At 43.2% G+C, this 22,675-nt stretch overlaps 1 protein-coding gene across 5 annotated transcripts in view; it reads left to right on the top strand.

Moving 5' to 3' along the window:
- LOC115141496 (cell surface glycoprotein MUC18-like) overlaps positions 1-22,675 on the top strand; it is a 72,032-nt gene that overhangs the window by 41,193 nt on the left and 8,164 nt on the right. For 4 of the 5 annotated variants that reach the window (XM_029680407.2, XM_029680406.2, XM_029680405.2 and 1 more), the window contains exons 2-12: positions 17,265-17,392; positions 17,717-17,948; positions 18,064-18,134; positions 18,379-18,466; positions 19,012-19,191; positions 19,552-19,679; positions 19,905-20,040; positions 20,425-20,540; positions 21,679-21,820; positions 21,910-22,040; positions 22,415-22,556. In XM_029680407.2, coding sequence (XP_029536267.1) covers positions 17,265-17,392; positions 17,717-17,948; positions 18,064-18,134; positions 18,379-18,466; positions 19,012-19,191; positions 19,552-19,679; positions 19,905-20,040; positions 20,425-20,540; positions 21,679-21,820; positions 21,910-22,040; positions 22,415-22,556 — 1,494 coding nt within the window. The remainder of the gene's footprint in view (positions 1-17,264; positions 17,393-17,716; positions 17,949-18,063; positions 18,135-18,378; positions 18,467-19,011; positions 19,192-19,551; positions 19,680-19,904; positions 20,041-20,424; positions 20,541-21,678; positions 21,821-21,909; positions 22,041-22,414; positions 22,557-22,675) is intronic. The other variant, XM_029680403.2, reaches the window with a different exon arrangement.

The following is a 22,675-nucleotide window of genomic DNA, read 5'->3' as shown; positions in this document are numbered from 1 at the left end:
GATGATCCTGCAAGTGCAGAAGACGGATATGTAGGTCCTGGCCAGGCGTGGTTACATGAGGCCGGTTGGACGTACTGCCAAATGATCTAAAATGACGTTAGAGGCGGCTTATGGTAGAGAAAGGAACATTAAATTCTCTGGCAACAGCCCTGGTGGTCGTTCCTTCAGTCAGCATGCCAATTATGCGCTCACTCACTGACAAAACTGCATATTTTAGAGCTGCCTTTTATTGTCCCCAACACAAGGTGCACCTGTGCAATGATCATGCTGTTTAATCAGCTTCTTGATATGGGGAAATGCTCATTAATAGGGATGTAAACACATGTCTGCACAATGTTTGAGAGAAATAAGCTTTTTGTGCATATGGAACATTTCGGGGATCTTTTATTTCAGCCCATGAAACATGGGACCAACACTTAACTGTTGCGTTTATATTTTTGTTCGGTATATTTGATACAGCAGATGTGATTGAATGTCGTTGTAGATGAGCCAGACTAGCCAGAGAAAAAGAGAAGTTCCATTTCTGTAGTTGATGGTAAACATGACACATTGAATATTGTCTTTGGCATCAGCAACGTCCATTTGCATTTCGGATCTCGGATCAAAAGTGAGGGAACACCGGAGTCCCTCTTGCAGAGCCTCAAAGAGGCCTGCTTTTAGCTGAAGGCCTGAATATGTATTTGGAGAGCACTGGAATGGCCCTCGGGAGCTCATTTGATTGGTTGAAATGGGGGAGCAGAGGAGATCGCTCAGCCACAGACAGAAGCAGTGTGTCGTCCAATGCCATCAGTACACGCTGCTGCTTAATAATGGATGTTGTTTTCTGAAACACCAAACGTCTCTCTGCTGATCTATGGCACATTTGGAGCCTTTTAGTGCAGACCGCATTACTGACTCCCTGGATGGCTCCACCTGAGTGTTTGTGTTTGTGTGCGCGTGTGCAAGTGCATGTGCGCGCGTGTGTGTGTGTGTGTGTGTGTGTGTTTTTGCTGTTTCATGGAACATACATTAGAGCACTCTGGTAGTGTCAGCGTCTGTTTACATTCCAGACAGTGTTCTTCTCTCTGGCCTTACTGTACAGTTGCCATTAGCCTACTGTAACTCTGTTCGGACAGTGTGCAAATCATATCACGATTATATGTTGTATGGGGCCTCCTTATAGAGCTGTATTATTGGGTGAGGTCATTTAAATCTTAGCATCTTTCATGAAGAAGCACATGAAATAAATACACATTATTTTAATCTATCTTTGCAGTAGCTCTTCGTTATAGCTACTGTATGCTTTGGAGATTCAGGCTGCATCACATCCGGCTGCGATTGGGAGTCCCATAGGGCGGTGCACAATTGGCCCAGCATCGTCCGGGTTTGGCCGGGGTAGGCCGTCATTGTAAATAAGAATTTGTTCTTGCCTAGTTAAACAAAGGTTAAATTTAAAAAAAGAAAATAGCTATTTGGAGGATGGGACACCATTTAGCTAATCTAAGATGCTCTAAAGCATAAAATGTTCAACCCTTATAAGTCTATTGACAAACCCATGTGTCACTCTAAGTAACATAATAAAAAAATCCCCATCAAAATCTGTCTAAGCCTAAGCCTTCCGCATCTGCGGTGGAAGGTGGCCAGGCTACAGGCGTGTTTGTCAGTCCATGAGACATGCCGGAAATGGGTCTTCTTATGAAAACGTTTGTAGAGTCCTAACACAATTGCGTTCTCCGTTTTGCTCTACGACCCCCACAAGTGTCAAGGGACTTGTCTAAATGTAACCCATACGAAAATGAATGGAGGTGTGGAGGTAGGTTTGTGGCAAAAAAAATGGGGTTAAATATGTGTAAAAAACAACCATATTTACTGAGCTTTCTTATATCTCTTAGATATAGGACAGACACTTCAAAGTCTTATTCCTTCTTATTTATTTATTTTTTGGGCCATTTATGAATGTGTTATTCAATGCGTTTCTAAGGGTTATAGTAGTAAGGCTCAATATTCTATATATATATTTTTTTATTAAAAAAAATGTTTGATACCTAAATGAGTCCTAAAATTCACAGTTAAATAGCTAAATTATACATGGTATGACCATCTTAAAATGATGATATATGTTAACTTTAGTCCCCCCCCCTTATACTTTTAGATTAAGAGTACCTTCAAACTGTGAAATTGACGGTGACAAGAAATAGTCTTGTTAGTTCAGAATTGCTACAGATAACCTGAAGCACATTGGAAAAAGCTACTGCATTCTCTTGTCAGCCTGCATGTAAATCATTTGAAGTTTCTTCTCTTCTTCCATTGTTATGGGCTGTGTCCCAAATGGCAACCTTTTCCCTATATAGTGCACTACATTTGACAGGGGCCCATAGGGTGCCTTGGGACGTAGATAGGAGGTTCCAGAGCTCCATTGAGCCTCGGCCCAGACCAGCCAAGGGCACCGACTGGCAGACATTACACAGACAGGCTTATTGAGAAGTACTTGGCTGGGGCTCGTCCAGTTTTCCCCTCAGGCCTGGTTTCTAGAGGTGTGTCACTGTTAACATAGATTGTATTGTACATTTTTTAGGGCTGCATTGAATCACGACCGCCTAGTATTTGCAGGACACATTTTCTGAAACAATGTATGCAGTATTTGCTTTGCTCAGAGATGGTGTTGAGATGGTTCTGTGATTATTGTGAGTACAGTAAAGATATGGAGATAAGTTCCTCCTTGTTTTATTCAGTCCTTTAGCTATATTCAGTCCATTAGCCTATTTGCAGGACTAGCATACTGAGATGAAATAAACACTAGTTTTGATGTCACTATAATGTACCAATTCATTGCTCTGATTCGACACATACTTTTTAATAGGGAACAACTCTTGAGGTAAAATTAGCTCCAAAACAAAGGTGATTTTATTTTATCTCCACATCAAGGCCTTTTTTCACTGCATGGATATCGATTGCCTTTAAAACAGGGATCATCAACTAGATTCAGCCACGGGATGATTTTCTCTTGAGTGAATGGTTGGGGGGCTGGAACATAATTACAAATAATTTGCCAATTGCAAATTGATAGCAAGAAGCCCAAACAGATATTACATTTAGCTAAAAACATAATAATTTCAAACCTTGCTTACATTTGTATACAATGTATTATGCATGGGAATACTTGGGAATAGTTTTCCAAAATTAAAATCACTTGGAGCTGATTTCCTGGTGTTTTTACAGTCTTTTATATCCAACAATGATTAAAAATAATAATAATAATAATAAATACAAATTCAGACCACCTGTTGGGGAACCCTGCTTTAAAATATTACTCATGGGGGCCTTCTATGTCCTACATGGTGAATGGTTGCTTCTCTGGCACACTCAACCCCTTGTATAGTACTGTGTACTACCTGGTATTGATTCATGCCACTTTCAAGGTACACCAAAAAAGGAGAGAGCTGCTCTCGAATACTTCATTATGTTGGCTCGGCCTGCATGGGCCAATTGCTTCCAGAGGTGGCTATCTTTAGATCTGCCACTGAGAGAGAGACAGAGAGAGAGAGTTCCAGCATACATTTCATACTTCAGAAGGCATGTCATGGGATTTGCTCTGTCGTCACAATGAAGGCGGCACGAAAATAATATCGTCCCTACTGGCCATTCCCATACTTCTGTGTTATTTTAGCCTTTTCTTGAGTACACAAATCCTTTTGGAGGCCACATTTTTCAAAATGTGGGAAGGAGGATGGAAGGGTAAATTTGTACCACAATGTGACAAGGCATAAGGTGGGAACAGTTTGCAGTTACAATGCAGTTGTGAGATGGCGTCCATTTTGTTATGATTTCACTTATATCATCCCACATAATTTCAGAAGTCATGTATAAACTTTTATGCATAGGGTATGCAAACTGAGTGTTGGAGTGTGTGCGTGGAGGAGACCAACAGGTTTCCAAGTTATCAAAGCAGGAGAACACAGTGAACTCTCTTTGGTGTTCATCTTTTGAGGTAATGCCAAAGAAAAAACAAATATTTAAAGAGTGATTAGGCCAGTGATTCTGCTGAATCTTCAGTAGTAGTCTTCAGTCTCTTCACAGTGGGAGCCAGAGAATATTCTAGACTGGGCCGTGTTCAGTAGGGTACACCGTAGAAACAGTAACCTTATTGGACAGGTTCAGGTAGTACCTCCCTGTTTCACAACCTTTCTCTCTTACGGAACATGTCATTCTAGACAACATCCAGATGGACCAATAGAAGAGGAGTGTTAAGGTAAAAAAAAAAAAGAAAAATCCACCTTGAGGTCATTTTAGGAACAGGTGTGCTGCTGAAAGAGTAAGAAGGGATCGGATTCACTGAGAAAAAAATGTTCTCTTGCGTGTGTGGTCCCATTTCTCCATCTTATGTTTACTTTCTGCTCATCTTCCTACTCCTCCTAACTTATAAATCATTGGACTGTAACGGTATGTTGACTGGCCCCCAGAGTAGGCATTAGACGATGACCCAGGGGAAAGGATTTGGGTCATGGTGACCAGGCAGCCGCCGTTTGCTTTTGGCATGGGAATCTGCTTATTGCAGCTGCCCATGTCAGTACTCCTCTCAGCATGTAAAGTTTCACCTGAATCACAACCTCTTCCAGAACTAGCTAGCTACTGTAGCTAACTCAGCACAGTGAAGTTGGAGTTAGCTGTTAGCCAAGCTAGCATTAGAAAGGCTAACTCAGCAGGAGCCATAGCAGGTCTGATGAGTTGGAGCTCAGCCATAACGCTAACATTGTCCTAACGTTACGCCACTACTGTAGCTAGCACCATGAAGGCAGTATTTGGGACCCGTACACACTGTAATTAGGTCTCAAGACATTTCAGAATTGGCCCATTGTTGCTGTGATGACATATAAAAATGGCTCTGTGATGTTTTTGACCCCCTGTGTCTCCCTGTTTTATTTGTATTCTTTAGGGTTTCTTGTTGGAATGTATACTGTAGCCACTGTGTATTGGTTTACTCATGGTCCAATGCCAAGGGCTTTGCCTATTAGCCATGCCTTATTCAGGCAGGGGCCAAATTATTGTTGAACACATAATTTAACACATTTGTTCTAACTGGTTGGAATTGAATGCAAAGTACAGACATTTACAGAACTACTGCCATTACAATAATTGTTCAACATGGTACTACAGTTTTTGACATTAAAAGTAGCATGTTATACGGTACTGCATATGTATCAAAGGGAACCCAGTCGTCCCACTGGTGAAATCTGGGTTGTTATTCTTCACAACAGTGCTAATGATATACAGTATGTATGTGTTTTTAAGTTCTCGGTTATCTATAACAGGGTTTCCCAAACTCAGTCCTGCCCCCGGGTACATGTTTTTTTGTTTTTGTTGCCCTAGCACTACACAGCTGATTCAAATAATCCAAGCTTGATGATGAGTTGGTTATTTGGGGGGGGCTAGGACCGAGTTTGGGAAACCCTAGTCTATAGCTAGTAGTGAGACACGTTTTTCAATAGCTCTTCTGATAAGAAGTGTTGTCACCGTGCTGTTGCTATTCAAAACCTAGCAGGAAGTTGTAAATAAAATGCTCTGGGGTGAAGTTTCCACTAGGTACAGATCAAGGATCAGCTTCCCCTCCACAATCCTAAGTTTTACACATTAGTGGGAAAAATCATAAATTGATTTAACATCAGTGTCTAGGGGGTAACTACACTCTGCTCTTAAACTCCCAAAAGAGGATATTGAAAGTTAATGAGCCAGGCAATCATTAGGAGACGGCGAAGTCCTGGTGTCCTAGTGTCTGATGCTTCATAGTGGGCTTCTTCTCATTCGCTCTGAAGCATGCACGCCTGTGATCACGTTGCCATTCTCTTTGAAGGTCTAGTCACAAAGCATATTTGATGATAAGACTTTTAACATGTTCTGTGTGGGCAGACGTGCTTGTCTGCAAATTGTATGCCTGTGTCGCGTAACTTCTGAGGATCAGTGTTTTTGACAGATAAAAGGGCATTTGATGGATCTGATGATAAAAGGGGAACTCTTTCTTTGGTGCCTGTTAGGAAAGACAGAGGGTAAAGCAGCAGAACTCATTTGATTGAGGAGTTCATGACAAGGCCCTCATATTTACATCTTTGGGAATGCCTCAGAGAGAGATTCCTCTCAAGGATTTTAAGACTTCTAGTAAGGCAACAGGGGGAACTAGTGGTACACAACATAGCAAGGCAGCAACACATGACAACACAACATGGTAGCAACACAACATGGCAGCAGCACAAAACATTATTGGACACAGACAACAGCAAAGGGCAAAGAAGGTAGAGACAACAATACATCACGCAAAGCAGCCACATCTGTCAGTAAGAGTGTCCATGATTGAGCCTTTGAATTAAGAGATTGAGGCAAAAGTGTCCAATTTGAGTGTTGGTTGCAGCTCGTTCCAGTCGCTAGCTGCAGCAAACTGAAAAGACGAACAACTCAGAGATGTGTGTGTTTTGGGGACCTTTAACAGAATGTGACTGACAGAATGGGTGCTGTATGTGGAGGATGAGGGCTGCAGTAGATATCTCAGATATGGGGGAGTGAGGCCTAAGAGGGTTTTATAAATAAGCATCAACCAGTGGGTCTTGCGACAGGTATACCGAGATGACCAGTTTACAGAGGAGTATATAGTGCAGTGATGTGTCATTTAAGGAGCATTGGTGGCAAATCGGATGGCCGAATGGTAAAGAACATCTAGCCGCTCGAGAGCACCCTTACCTGTTAGTTTGGCAGCTGGGGTGAAAGAGGAGAGATTACGATAGAGGAAACAAAGTCTAGATTTAACTTTAGCCTGCAGCTTTGATATGTGCTGAGAGGGACAGTGTACCGTCTAGCCATACTCCCAAGTACTTGTATGAGGTGACTACCTCAAGCTCTAAACCCTCAGAGATCAGAGTAATCACACCTGTGGGGAGAGGGGCATTCTTCTTACCAAACCACATGACATTTGTTTTGGAAGTGTTCAAAACAAGGTTAAGGGCAGAGAAAGCTTGTTGGACACTAAGAACGCTTTGTTGTAGAGCATTTAACACAAAATATGAGGAGGGGCCAGCTGAGTATACGACTGTATCATCTGCATGTAAATAATGAGAGAGCTTCCTACTGCCTGACCTATGTTGTTGATGTAATTTGAGAAGAGCGTGGGGCCTAGGATCGAGCCTTGGGGTACTCCCTTGGTGACAGGCAATGGCTGAGACAGCAGATCTTCTGACTGTATACCCTGCACTCTTTGAGAGAGGTAGTTAGCAAAACAGGCCAAAGACCCCTCAGAGACACCAATACTCCTTAGCCGGCCCACAAGAATGGAATGGTCTACCGTATCAAAAGCTATGGCCAAGTCAATAAAAAAAGAGCACAACATTGCTTAGATTCAAGGGCAATGGTGACATCATTGAGGACCTTTAAGGTTGCAGTGACACATCCATAACCTGAGTGGAAACCAGATTGCATACCAGAGAGAATACTATAGACATCAAGAAAGCCAGTCAGTTGATAATTGACAAGTTTTTCCAACACTTTTGATAAACAGGAAAAAATAGAAATAGGCCGATAACAGATAGGATCAGCTTGATCTCCCCTTTTAAATAAAGGATGAACTATGGCTGCCTTCCAAGCAATTGGAACCTCCCCCAGAGAGGAGAGACAGGTTAAAAAGGTCAGAGATAGGCTTGGCGATGATAGGGGTTGCAACCTTAAAGAAGAAAGGGTCTAAACCATCTGACCCAGATTTTTTTATTTTACCTTTATTTAACCAGGTAGGCAAGTTGAGAACAAGTTCTCATTTACAATTGTGACCTGGCCAAGATAAAGCAAAGCAGTTCGACACATACAACGACACAGAGTTACACATGGAGTAAAACAAACATACAGTCAATAATACAGTATAAACAAGTCTATATATGATGTGAGCAAATGAAGTGAGATAAGGGAGGTAAAGGCAAAGAAAGGCCATGGTGGCAAAGTAAAATACAATATAGCAAGTAAAACACTGGAATGGTAGATTTGCAGTGGAAGAATGTGCAAAGTAGAAATAAAAATAATGGGGTGCAAAGGAGCAAAATAAATAAATAAATAAATAAAATGAATACAGTAGGGAAATAGGTAGTTGTTTGGGCTAAATTATAGGTGGGCTATGTACAGGTGCAGTAATCTGTGAGCTGCTCTGACAGTTGGCGCTTAAAGCTAGTGAGGGAGATAAGCGTTTCCAATTTCAGAGATTTTTGTAGTTCGTTCCAGTCATTGGCAGCAGAGAACTGGAAGGAGAGGCGGCCAAAGAAAGAATTGGTTTTGGGGGTGACTAGAGAGATATACCTGCTGGAGCGTGTGCTACAGGTGGGAGATGCTATGGACCAGCGAGCTGAGAATAAGGGGGGACTTTACCTAGCAAGGTCTTGTAGATGACATGGAGCCGGTGGGTTTGGCGATGAGTATGAAGCGAGGGCCAGCCAACGAGAGCGTACAGGTCGCAATGGTGGGTAGTATATGGGGCTTTGGTGACAAAATGGATTGCACTGTGATAGACTGCATCCAATTTGTTGAGTAGGGTATTGGAGGCTATTTTGTAAATGACATCGCCGAAGTCGAGGATTGGTAGGATGGTCAGTTTTACAAGGGTGTTTGGCAGCATGAGTGAAGGATGCTTTTTTGCGAAATAGGAAGCTAATTCTAGATTTAACTTTGGATTGGAGATGTTTGATGTGGGTCTGGAAGGAGAGTTTACAGTCTAACCAGACACCTAGGTATTTGTAGTTGTCCATATATTCTAAGTCAGAACCGTCCAGAGTAGTGATGTTGGACAGGTGGGCAGGTACAGGCAGCGATCGGTTGAAGAGGATGCATTTAGTTTTACTTGTATTTAAGAGCAATTGGAGGCCACGGAAGGAGAGTTGTATGGCATTGAAGCTTGCTTGGAGGGTTGTTAACAGTGTCCAAAGAAGGGCCAGAAGTATACAGAATGGTGTCGTCTGCGTAGAGGTGGATCAGAGACTCACCAGCAGCAAGAGCGACATCATTGATGTATACAGAGAAGAGAGTCGGCCCAAGAATTGAACCCTGTGGCACCCCCATAGAGACTGCCAGAGGTCCGGACAGCAGGCCCTCCGATTTGACACACTGAACTCTATCAGAGAAGTAGTTGGTGAACCAGGCGAGGCAATCATTAGAGAAACCAAGGCTGTCGAGTCTGCCGATGAGGATGTGGTGATTGACAGAGTCGAAAGCCTTGGCCAGATCAATGAATACGGCTGCACAGTAATGTTTCTTATCGATGGCGGTTAAGATATCGTTTAGGACCTTGAGCGTGGCTGAGGTGCACCCATGACCAGCTCTGAAACCAGATTGCATAGTAGAGAAGGTATGGTGAGATTCGAAATGGTCGGTAATCTGTTTGTTGACTTGGCTTTCGAAGACCTTAGAAAGGCAGGGTAGGATGGATATAGGTCTGTAGCAGTTTGGGTCAAGAGTGTCTCCCCCTTTGAAGAGGGGGATGACCGCAGCTGCTTTCCAATCTTTGGGAATCTCAGACGACACGAAAGAGAGGTTGAACAGGCTAGTAATAGGGGTGGCAACAATTTCGGCAGATCATTTTAGAAAGAAATGGTCCAGATTGTCTAGCCCGGCTGATTTGTAGGGGTCCAGATTTTGCAGCTCTTTCAGAACATCAGCTGACTGGATTTGGGAGAAGGAGAAATGGGGAATGCTTGGGCGAGTTGCTGTGGGGGGTGCAGTGCTGTTGACCGGGGTAGGAGTAGCCAGGTGGAAAGCATGGCCAGCCGTAGAAAAATGCTTATTGAAATTCTCAATTATGGTGGATTTATCAGTGGTGACAGTGTTTCCTATCTTCAGTGCAGTGGGCAGCTGGGAGGAGGTGTTCTTATTCTCCATGGACTTTACAGTGTCCCAAAACTGTTTTGAGTTAGTGTTGCAGGAAGCAAATTTCTGCTTGAAAAAGCTAGCCTTGGCTTTTCTAACTGCCTGTGCATAATGGTTTCTAGCTTCCCTGAACAGCTGCATATCACGGGGGCTGTTCGATGCTAATGCAGAACGCCATAGGATGTTTTTGTGTTGGTTAAGGGCAGTCAGGTCTGGGGAGAACCAAGGGCTATATCTGTTCCTGGTTCTAAATTTCTTGAATGGGGCATGCTTATTTAAGATGGTTAGGAAGGCATTTAAAAAAAATACCCAGGCATCCTCTACTGACGGGATGAGATCAATATCCTTCCTGGATACCCCGGCCAGGTCGATTAGAAAGGCCTGCTCGCTGAAGTGTTTCAGGGAGCGTTTGACAGTGATGAGTGGAGGTCGTTTGACCGCTGACCCATTACGGATGCAGGCAATGAGGCAGTGATCGCTGAGATCTTGGTTGAAGACAGCAGAGGTGTATTTAGAGGGCAAGTTGGTTAGGATGATATCTATGAGGGTGCCCATTCTTAAGGCTTTGGGGAGGTACCTGGTAGGTTCATTGATAATTTGTGTGAGATTGAGGGCATCAAGCTTAGATTGTAGGATGGCTGGGGTGTTAAGCATGTTCCAGTTTAGGTCGCCTAGCAGCACGAGCTCTGAAGATAGATGGGGGGCAATCAGTTCACATATGGTGTCCAGAGCACAGCTGGGGGCAGGGGGTGGTCTATAGCAGGCGGCAACGGAGAGAGACTTGTTTTTAGAGAGGTGGATTTTTAAAAGTAGAAGTTCAAATTGTTTGGGTACAGACCTGGATAGTAAGGACAGAACTATGCAGGCTATCTTTGCAGTAGATTGCAACACCGCCCCCTTTGGCAGTTCTATCTTGTCTGAAAATGTTCTAGTTTGGGATGAAAATGTCAAAATTTTTGGTGGTCTTCCTAAGCCAGGATTCCGACACAGCTAGAACATCCGGGTTGGCAGAGTGTGCTAAAGCAGTGAATAGAACAAACTTAGGGAGGAGGCTTCTAATGTTAACATGCATGAAACCAAGGCTATTACGGTTACAGAAGTCATCAAAAGAGAGCGCCTGGGGAATAGCAGTGGAGCTAGGCACTGCAGGGCCTGGATTCACCTCTACATCGCCAGAGGAACAGAGGAGGAGTAGGATAAGGGTACGGCTAAATGCAATAAGAATTGGTCGTCTAGAACGTCTGGAACAGAGAGTAAAAGGAGGTTTCTGGGGGCGATAAAATAGCTTCAAGTTATAATGTACAGACAAAGGTATGGTAGGATGTGAATACAGTGGAGGTAAACTTAGGTATTGAGTGATGGAGAGATATTGTCTCTAGAAACATCATTGAAACCAGGAGATGTCATCGCATGTGTGGGTGGTGGAACTAATATGTTGGATAAGGTATAGTGAGCAGGACTAGAGGCTCTACAGTGAAATAATCAAATAAACACTAACCAGAACAGCAATGGACAAGGCATATTGACATTAAGGAGAGGCATGCTTAGTCGAGTGATCAAAAGGGTCCAGTGAGTAGAGAGGTTGGTTGGGGTCACGGCCATTTAGACAGCTAGCCGGGCCATCGGTAGCAAGCTAGCATAGGATGGAGGTCTGTTATTAGCCACCGCGTTTCCGTCGGTAGGATTAGTGGGGTTCCGTGTGGTAGAGGGGATGAATCCAAATCACACAAAAAAACAATAGATATAGTTATAGAGGCCCAAGAAAGAAAAAAAAAGATGTTGTTTTGGTGTCAAGTTGAAGGAGCTCCTTTAGCACCTCGGACTCATTGACCGCCTGCAGTGAGAAACTTTGTAGGGGGGCAGGGGGAAAAAGAGGGAGGATCATTGGGGCTAGTTGTATTAGAAGAGGTAGGAAATGTTGGACGGCCAAGAATGCATGGCTGAGTCAAATAGGAATCCTGACTTAATGAAGTGGTGATTAGAGGTGACAGAGGATGTCATTGCACTGTCATTATGAACAATGAGTGGTGTTTATAAGTATGTATGGAAACATATATCGTGCAGTGAGCAGATTCTATAACAAACATGCATGGGGAAAATGATAACTACGCATTGAATAGCTGCTTTCTACCCTCCTGGATTGTAAAACTGTACTGTTCATCCTAGCAAATCATTTTAGCTTTGTGAAAAGTCAATTTACAGAAAACCATGGTAGAGCCCACTATACATTTTTTTGTATTATTATTTATTTTTAGTGGGAAGAATCCATAGCTGATATCGAAATATTATAAATAATATTTAGATTTGTCCCTAATCTTGTTTAGAACAGATTAATCTAGCGAGTCAGACTTTACAGCTACAAACTATTCAGAGACACACTCGTCTGACTGTGAGATCAAGAGTACATTAAATACATTGTAGGCATTATATATGAACGTTATGTAAACAAACTTTGTTTCAGGGTTGATTGGTGAGGACATGCTTCATTTAGGGGTGGAGGGTGGTTGTTGGTTGGGGGTCTGAGCACAGATGTGAATCCACTGCCCCACCCTCCCCCTCACAGGGATTTGTGCCCCTCAATAGCCCCCCCAAGCCAGACGACAGGGATGAGCAGTCTTGTCAGGGTCACCCAGAGGGGTGGAGATGTCAAAGAACCAGACGGTGCTTTGAGCTCAGGTCTCTCAGTTAGGAAAGCGCATGAACAGCCTCATTAAAATCATCAGTAGCAACATTAATTGAATCCCAAAGATGACTGCTGAGACTCTGATAGTATGTAATTAACAATGCAGGTCGTCGGCAAGTGTGGTTGAAGCCCAGATATCCTGTCAAGGTCCAGTGGTTGAAGCGGATGAGGTGGGGAGATAAAGTATTTGAAAAGATAAGAAATGGTGTGTGTGTGTGTGAGTGCCCCACACCTGCATCTCTTCTCTCCAGCTGCTGTTGGCTTGGCCTAAAGCCAGGCTAGCTAGACTGACAGACAGAGGGAGGGAGGCAGGTAGGGCACAGTGTGCCAAGTGTCCCTCCATCCATCGCTTCGAGTCAAAACACTTTCCAGGCTTTGAAAAGCCAGTGCCGTATCTCATCTACCTGTCTGGAGGCTTCTGTTTTTCTGGGCTGCAGGTTTTTTTTTTGGGGGGGGGGGGGGGCTTTAAAGTATATGAAATCTCTAAAATAGTACTCAGAATGCATAATCTAATGTGTGATAGTGCAATGAATCTGATTATCAGCCGTTGTTGGAAAATTCTACTAGATCAAATGGTGAAATTAGTATGCAGTTCCAGTATGTATTCAGACATGGTCAGTGAGTGTGCACGAGCGTGCGTGCTGTTTGTGTGGTTGCTTGTGCGCTTGTTTGCGTAGCAGCAGGTGGGTTGATTGGGTTCAGCTGGACGAGAGACAGAGATTTTTGAGGTTGATTTTCACATTAAATGGACCATGCATTATGTGGGTTGAATGCTGTAATAACACAGAATAAAACAATTAATCAAAGTCCCATGATGGTAGTGACTGCCCATTACTGCTTATCACTTGTTAACCATCATTTATTCACATTACTTTAATAAAATATGTTGTTGTGTATATTTGTTTAATGTGATGACTTCAAAGTTATCATCTCATCTCTATAGAGCTGCTGCCTATGTGGTCTGACTTCAAAGTAAATAAGGTATACTTTTATGACTACGGAATACCAACTATAAATAACTTAGATCACTTAGTTTCCCAAACTCGGTCCTGGGCACGATTAGTTTTCCCCCTCTAGCACTACACAGCTGATTCAAATAATCATCATTAAGCTTTGATTATTTGAATCAGTAGTGCAGTGCTAGGGCAAAAACCAAAACAGTTTGGGACCCAGTTTGGAAAACCCTTACCATGATCATGTATTCTCAGGTAGAGTTACTGTACCTCATGAAGCAACAGCTGCTCTCTATATATCACCTCACGATTGCGCACTCTACTCTTTTCCGTAGCGGGTGTAAAATAAACACAGACCGGACAAGTGATGCGCAATGGATTTTGGTCATTCTAGTTAATTACCACGTTTTATGCGCTTAAACTATGTAGAATATTGGCCTGTTGGAAACTACAACTCCCAACTATATCGCACAGTTCAGGTTGGATCTGATTTATCTCTGGAGAACTGTGCGATGTGCACGTTGAGCTCACATAAAAAAAACGAACCAAATGGAATTTAAATAATTGAACATATGTCCTCAATTAGTTGTTTAAAAACAGAAATATAACCTACATTTCTGGTTAATTGCTCAGCACTAGGTGTTTGTAGGCAGGAGTTATGTCTGCAAAGACATCAAAGTCTGGTGTGCAGGTATACAAAATGTTTGATATAATATGGCCTGAAAAAGAGAGCTCTTCCTTTACATGTCTTTGAAAAGAGAAACAATAATGAAGGATTAACCTGAAAATGCTTGTTTGTGTTGTCTGGTGTAATTACGCCATGCTTTGTTGGCAAGCACACAGATCTCACATGATTGAGCATGGACAGCTGGAACACTGCAAGGTGGGGCCACCTTCGGTCCTCACTTGAACTATCAACAGTGACTTCCTTGTTAGTGAAATGTAAGGAAACTCTTTTAAATCGCTCGTCTTCTTTCAGAGAGCATGTCAACACCTAGACATAATCAGAGTTGTTGTCAGCCCGCTCCAGATGTGTCTCAGACTTGTTTGTGCTAATTAGACTCAATTATGATGTTCAAAGTGGTTGGTTCTTAGGTATGCTGGCAACTGCCCCAAGCCAAAGTCTGACTTTTTTCTTCAAAAACATTCAAGAAACATTTTTTAAAGACATTCTTAATGTGTCCAGTCTAATCTACTAGGTAATCACATTCTAAAAACCTTCAAAGCGTTATGTCACAATGATGAAAGTATGTTTTCAACACCTGATATCAAGCATTTTGTTTATTTGTGTGGTAACCATGTGATTATTATCTACCATGTTAGGTAAGATAATGCCTAAAACCATGGGAGAAAGGTCTTGGTAACATCTTACAGTAGACGGCATTCATAATGCCTTTATAAGGGCATCATAAGGTTTTAAAGTATCTCTTCTGCACGTGAAGGTACTCACCTCACATGTGCACAACCTGGGACAAGGGGCACGGCTCCTCTTACATTCTGGCCTCCCGAACATCAGTAACTTGTTATAAATCTCAGTACAGAGACCAATGTCAATCCCCCACCCTCCTCCTGTTTACGCACACACAAATTCATGCACATAAACACACATAGTGCTTGTCTTGGGCAGGAGCTCACCGGAGCTGAGTACGGGCAGTTAAAATGTTCTACTGCTTGAGTTCCTGTTCCTCTTATAGAATCTTTGAAGAATCTCAAATATAAAATCTATTTTGATTTGTTTAACCATTTTTTTTAGTTAATACATGATTTCATATGTGTTATTTCATAGTTTTGATGTTTTCACTATTATTCTACAATGTTGAAAATAGTCCAAATAAAGAAAAAACAAGGAATGAATAGGTGTGTCCAAACTTTTGACTGGTACTGTATGTAGAGAGGATAGCTTGAGAATTGGAACATGATGACTGTAAACATGACCCCTTCAGAGTGAGTCAGCATTGGCCTGTTGTTCCGTTGCTAATGCACAGGAAATATTTTTGTGGGGATACCTAATTGGATCACTGTACTAAGACTACATCCTTCTTCCTCCATTAGCTTCTGGTGGGTCCAGAGAAGTGTGTGTGTGTGTGTGTGTAGAGGACAGAAGATAATAACCTGGCTGTCACTGTGGTGTTGAGATCAAAAGTGCTCAGTGAGTGTTAATGTGCCCTCAATGTGAACTCTCACCTATTAACGTGAACATGAAGATACGCACATATACATACACTGCATGTACATAGACCATGCAGCCAATAAGCCATACCCCCCCCCTCCACACACACACCCATACACTCTGTCCACATAAAAAAAAATCACACATGATTGACTTGCCACATTTCTTTCTCTTAACTCACAACATGCTACTGAAAGTGACTAATTAACGTTGCATATTGGCAGAAATGTCTAAAAGCACAGCAAGGGGTCATTACCGATCTCAATTTTTTCTATACTGTGTTATTTTATTAGGATCCCCATTAGCTGCTGTGAAAGCAACTGGCACTCTTCCTGGGGTCCACACAAAATATGAAACTTGACGTAACACAGAACATTAATGGACAATAATAGCTCAAGAACAGAATTACATCAATTTAAAAAGGGCTCACGTAGCCTACATATCAATACATACACACAAACTATCTAGGTCAAATAGGGTAGAGGCGTTGTGCCATGAGGTATTGCTTTACCTGTTTTTTAAAACCAGGTTTTGATGTTCATTTGAGCAATATGAGATGGGAGTTCCATGCAATAATGGCTCTATATAGTACTGTACACTTTTTAAGATTTGTTCTGGATTTGGGGACTATGAAAAGACCCCTGATGGCATGTCTGGTGAGGTAAGTGTGTGCAAACTATTTGGAATTTTCAACATTAATGTTTCTTATAAAACAAAGAAGAAAAATTCTAAATTCAAACTAGTAATGATTTTCTTTCATTATTAGTTTTTTTTATGCATGAGCACAATGGCTCACTGTTAGTTGTTGGCATTTCCTTTCCTACTAAGAAACTTTTCAATACACTTTCAAAACTTTCCGAAACAACAAAACAGAGCTCTCCCTCATTTCGCGTTCAACCGGAAGTGAAGCGTACTAGATTACGCTATAGGAAGGAGTCTGCTTTCATATTGTGTGTAAAGTTCATAAAGTGTGTAAAGTGCCCTTCTGATGGCCCTTCTGGCCTGTGTGTCCTCATACAGTACGATGCCTCACGCTGTGAGATGCTTGGAGGGGAAAAAAACACTCATTCCTCTGTGAGAGAGCCGAACACTGGCTCACTATGCGGTCTGTAAATTGAGTCTTTCTTCCCTCCTGAACAGTGACACACTGGAATGCAGCACATTAATATGGACATGGGTGGGCTCCCAGAATTCCTGTCATAGCCTAATTTTTTTCTTTGACCATTATGAGCTTTTTGTTGCTTATTTTCAGCTCCTACCACGTCAGGCCAGGAAGATGTGTGTGTGTGTGTGTGTGTTTATGTGCGCATGCATGCTTTAAAATTGTGATATTACAAAAACAAAGAAGTTACTGCAAACAACAAACGCTGTTTTTTCCCATCTGACATCATTGCACGTGTGCTAGAAGACAGTGGTGGGGGCGGCCATCGGCGCAGTTTCCCCCTACTGCGGACTCCATCTTTAATGTTGACACAGAAATGATTAAAAGTATGATCAAAGCTACAAACTTTCACGTCATTGTGCAAAGTGGCTTTAAACGTGACTGATTCTGCACAGTCGGCCTTCAATGTAATTGATCTCAAACTCTCTGTCTCTACAGCAGCCTGGGCCAAGGTGGAGGTGAACATGGAGGACAGAGTGGAGGTGTTCCTTGGGGACACGGCCCAGATCACCTGCATGTTCACGGTCTCAGACAGCCACGATGATGTCATTATCCAGTGGTATATGGTGAGTAATCCCACACACAAATGCATGCACATGGACAGACGCGCACACACACGTTGGCCTGGTTGCCAAATCTAACTCTGTTAGCAGTTGGCTAAAGGACCAACAGATCTGACAACCAGGTTAACACATCCCTTCCATCTCAGAACCATGTTTCACAAATTAACACATGCTCTCTCTGGGCTGAGTCAGAGGTGACGGATCCTTGAGATCCATGGGCTGACGCATAAATGTACAGATGGATCTCAAGGATCCATCTCAAGGATCCGTCACCTCTGTCTCTGCCCTGTTTTCCAACTGACAATTGAATTCAACCTTCGATCGTAGATCACGAAGACCAACGTCCGCTCGAGGATCTACTACGGAGACAGAAACGTGCAGGTAGTCGACCGGGACGGGCAGTTCACAGACAAGATCAGTGTGAACGGGATGGGGAAGAGCAGCGAGGTGGTGCTGACCATCAGGGACGTGGCGCTGGAGGATGAGCTGGAGTTCATCTGCCAAGTCAACGGACTGTCAGCGGGTAACATGGAGGGACGCACGATGCTCAAGGTGTTCGGTAAGAGTGTGATGCACCCATTGCTCTGGCCAGTTTCCTGGACCCAGATTTAGCCTAGCCCTGGACTATTCTAGCTATCGCTCCCTATGTGATGTCATCCATTGTTCCTCTCTAGCGTCGCCTGATCGTCCAAACATTGAGGGAGTGCACTCTGGGATCTCTGTCAGCAAAAATAACCCATCTAAGGTAAAAACAAACAAACTAACAACACATTGTTAGCGATAGCTACGGTCAGTGAGGACTCCAGGGTATAGCATGTGGATAAGGTAAGGGCTTGTAACTTTGGAGGACTTGTAACACTAACCATTTAGAGAAATGAAAATTAGGATGGTTTTAGTGTATAAAATATTTAAAATTAAAGCTTTTTATCCCTAAAATCGAGGAGAAAAGGGTTTACACACTGACCGTGTAATGTCATCTTTCACCATAGATAGGAAGCTGTGAGGCTAAGAATGGCTACCCCAGGCCCAACATCACTTGGTACCGTGACCAGAGCCCACTGCAGAACACGCCAGGCGGTGAGTACTACCGAGGCTTTGACCCCCGTGTCCATAGACACCCCCTGACATTAGTATCTACGCTAGGTGAAACAGAGTTGATAATAACAGCTAGCAATTCCACAACTGCTTCATGCTCTTCCTGCTTTTTGTGTGTGGGCAACGTGACAATAATAAACACATTTAGAATGTTGTAAACATGCCTCGGATCTCACAAGGAACAAACATATTTTTTTCTGTTATCAAATATGAAGATCAGATTGACTTCAGTCAAGAATTTGACAGTGAACTTAAGGAACAAAGATCCGTGATTACTATGACACAGATCATGCCTGTTGGAAAAATAGATGTCTGTTTCATGTGCCTGAATATGAAATGTGGCTGTGGATTTGAGCTGAAAATATGAAGAAAAAACAACAACATGTATTTAAAAATAGAAAACAAAAAGAAGCGATAGTATTCTGAATACCCCTTGTATTCAACCTGGCCATTGGGCATACATCAACATCTACACTTCTACAGTAACTCAAGTTCTCTGTTTTCCATATGTGCTGCATGTCTCACAGAGGTCAGTGTGGTGACCCTGGTCACTAAGGAGTCCAGTGGTCTGTACACCGTCCAGAGTGACCTTCACCTGAATGTGGTCAAGGAAGACGAGGATTCGTTCTTCTACTGCGAAGTCAGCTACCTTGTCCCTGGTGGAACCAAGATGACTGAGACCAACAAGATCAACATCACTGTCCACTGTGAGTCTACTGTGCCTCTTAATGTGTCCCACCTCATATGGAGACAGTAGAAAACTATACACATGCACAGTCACAGAGTTACACAAGTACATTGCCGTCTCAAATCGTGTTCAGTCTCAACGAGAAGTAGGAATCATAAATGCAAGCAACTATGCCACAGTGCAACGTTTTTATTTTCCGACTCTTTGTGCTATCGCCACGTGTTTCTGTCAAGTTGTGAAGTCTCTCATGTTTTGTACCGAACTTGATATGGCCACACTTGCCACTTTCCAGGTCATCTTTGTTAGCAAGAATTAGGTCTTACATCTTGCTGACTTTCCTGGATAAATAAAGGTTAAATAAAATACAAAATCTCTTCAGATCCAACCACTTCTCTTGATGTGTGGGTGGAGTCACCAAAGGGGCGTGTCAAAGAAGGAGACACAGTTGAGGTCCATTGCCGTGCCAACGGGAATCCTCAACCACCCTTTACATTCATGCACAATATGGTAAGAAACCCATGCCTACTCCTAGTCCCATGTAAAAAAATATATATATATATATATTCTGTGCCTCCAACCATAAACAGAACTATATACATTGATGCATGTGTTTACTGTAAGTGATTGGATGTGGATTGTGTGTCATTAGGTGTATGTGCGCGCGTGCATTAATTTCTGTGTCAACACACGACACGGTTGATGTGTGTTATAAATGCCACTCCCTCTCTGTAGCAAGAGTTGGAATCGGAGCTGAACGTGTTGGTCCTGAAAGACGTGATGCGTCTAAGCAGCGGCGACATCACCTGTACCTCACTAGACCTGGACACGCATGAAGAAACCGTAGGGCACACAGAGCTCTTCGTCGACTGTGAGTGAAACGTTCCTCTGGTACAGTTTCTGGGACATTAGTCATTATTAGTAGCCCCAAAAGTTGTGACATGACCAGGATAAACTTAGGACCCTCGCTATGGTCCAGTGACTATGGCCTAGAGTTATTCCCTGGCTCCGGAAAAACTCCTGGCCTAGTTATTGCAGTAGTAGTGAAATGTGGTGTAATGGAGTGCAGTGGTTCTCAAACTGGTGGTCCCAAAAAACCCTGGGGGGTCGTGAGAAGGTTTTGTGGGCTCGCAAATGTGAAACTGAATGGGGACAATGTTATACCATTGCCCCTTCGATCTGGTTACTAACATTGGCCTACTGTATGTAGAGTAGTGTAGCAGTGTTCTTAACAGTGCATGTTGTGTGTCCATAGATCTGGACCAGGCTGTGCTGATTCCCAAAGACACCCATGTCATGGCCCAGGGAGAAGAGCTGATGGCCACCTGCAATGCCCTGTCCTCCCTGCCCACACACACTGAATGGTTCAAGGTAAATTACAGTAGGCCACTGAGCCAATACCTCAACATTACAATGTGTGTGTGTGTGTGTGTGTGTGTAGAATGTGTGTTTTAAAGTGTGTGTGTGTCGCTTCACTTTCCGTGTTCTGCCATGAGGCACTGTTTTATCTGTTTTTTTAAGTTTGATTTTACTGCTCGCTTGAGTTACTTGGTGTGAAGGAGAGTTCCGTGTGGTCGTGGCAATATGTACTGTAGTGGTGCGCGTTTCTCAGTCTGTTCTGGACTTGGGGACTGTGAAGAGACCCCTGGTGGCATGTCTTGTGGGGTATGTATGGATGTCTGAGCTGTGTATTGGCTGCCTTCAACATGGCAACACCTTTCACAAAGACAAGTAGTGATGCGGTTCATTTGCCTGTTCTTCTTTGTGGCACTTGACCATATAAGAGCAGAGCGGCGCTTTATCATGGACACACCTTCCCCCATCTAGCTACCGTTGCATCAATATGTTTTGAACCTCCCAGTTTACAATCTTGGGTTACACCAAGCAGTTTAGTTCCCTCAACTTGCTCAATTGCCACATTATTCATTACAAGATTTAGATTAGGTTAAGAGTTTAGCTAGTGTTTGGTCCCAAATACAATTATTTTAGTTTTTGATATATTTAGGACTAGCTTATTGCTTGCCGCCTATTTTAGAACTGACTGCTACTCTTTGTTCAGTGTTGCAGTGATTTTACTTACTGTGGTAGCTGTAGTGTATAATGTTAAGTCATTAGCGTACATAGACACACAGGCTTTACTCAATACCAGTTGTATGACAAAAAATGTAAAGGTGAGAGGCCATGACAGCTACCTTGACATATGCCAAACTCTACCTGGTTTACGTTAGAGAGGCATCCATTAAATAACTTCCGCTGTGTTCCGTGAGATAAGTAACTCTCGATCCACAATAAGGCAGAGGATGTAAAGGATTTTGTAGAGGATTTTTTTTCAGCAGCAGACTATGATCGATAATGTCTAAAAAAAACAGCTCCCACAGCCCCCTGATATCTGTCTCGAATATGTCTTTCGAAACTCAGAAGTGTTCTTTAAGAGGTGTGGCTGCTTGATTTATATTGTTTCCCTCATAGACGTGTGTGTGTGTGTGTGTGTGTGTGTGTGTGTGTGTAGAAAGGAGAACATTTTGCAGAGGGCCACACACTGACCCTGAAGGACGCTGTGTTTGACATGGCGGGGACGTATGTGTGTGTGGTGAAGGTGCCTTCACTGGAAGGACTGGAGACCAGTGGCTCTTTACATGTCCACGTACAGGGTGAGCCCGCCTGCCTGCACGCATGCGCACACACACGCGCACACACACACACACACACAACTAACCCTCCGTCCCCCTCTTCCATGCAGGACCCCCAGAGATCAAGGAGTCAGCAGACACAGTCCTGGAGGAGGTCACAGATAAGTTCCTTAACCTGAGCTGCGATGCTAGAGGATACCCAACCCCTGTTATCACCTGGAGCTCCTCTGACGAATCACAGGTAAGCAGACAGACCGACAGTCAGTCAGACCAGCAGGAACAGAGGGCTTCTCTGGGTCAGCTCATACAGACAATGTTTAGGCTGGCTGGGAAGGAAAGAGGGACAATGGTGTGTTTTTTTCTTCTTTTGATCTATTTACACACAGAACTGTTCCGATCCTGGCTACCTGGGTCTTTTCCTGTAACAACGTTAATAGACAAAGTAACTCATGTTCAACATTCCTTTCTGAACCGATATATCTGCGATTGGTTTGTCCCAAATGGCCACCTTTTCCCATTGTAGTGCACTTTTATCGGGAATAGGATGCCATTTGGGACATAGACAATGTTTTGGTTTCAAGTCTTATCTGTGCTTTATTCCCCTGTGTGTGCTAGATCCTGAAGGAGGTGTCCCACAGACAGACAGAGGACGGGGTTCTCAGCGTGGTGAGCGTCAAGGTGACCTCTGATGTCACAGCCAACTGCAACGCCTCCAACGTCCATGGCACAGACTCCTTCCTCTTCAGCATCAAAGCCAGTAAGTTGTCTGTCCACTGTCTAATTTGTCATGTCTTGTACAGTGGGGCAAAAAAGTATTTAGTCAGCCACCAATTGTGCAAGTTCTCCCACTTAAAAAGACGAGAGAGGCCTGTAATT

This window comes from Oncorhynchus nerka, linkage group LG14, assembly GCF_034236695.1.
Source record: "Oncorhynchus nerka isolate Pitt River linkage group LG14, Oner_Uvic_2.0, whole genome shotgun sequence".
Lineage (NCBI taxonomy): Eukaryota > Metazoa > Chordata > Actinopteri > Salmoniformes > Salmonidae > Oncorhynchus > Oncorhynchus nerka.
The sequence above is the reverse complement of the archived record's forward strand: the minus strand, read 5'-3'. Positions and strand labels throughout refer to the sequence as shown.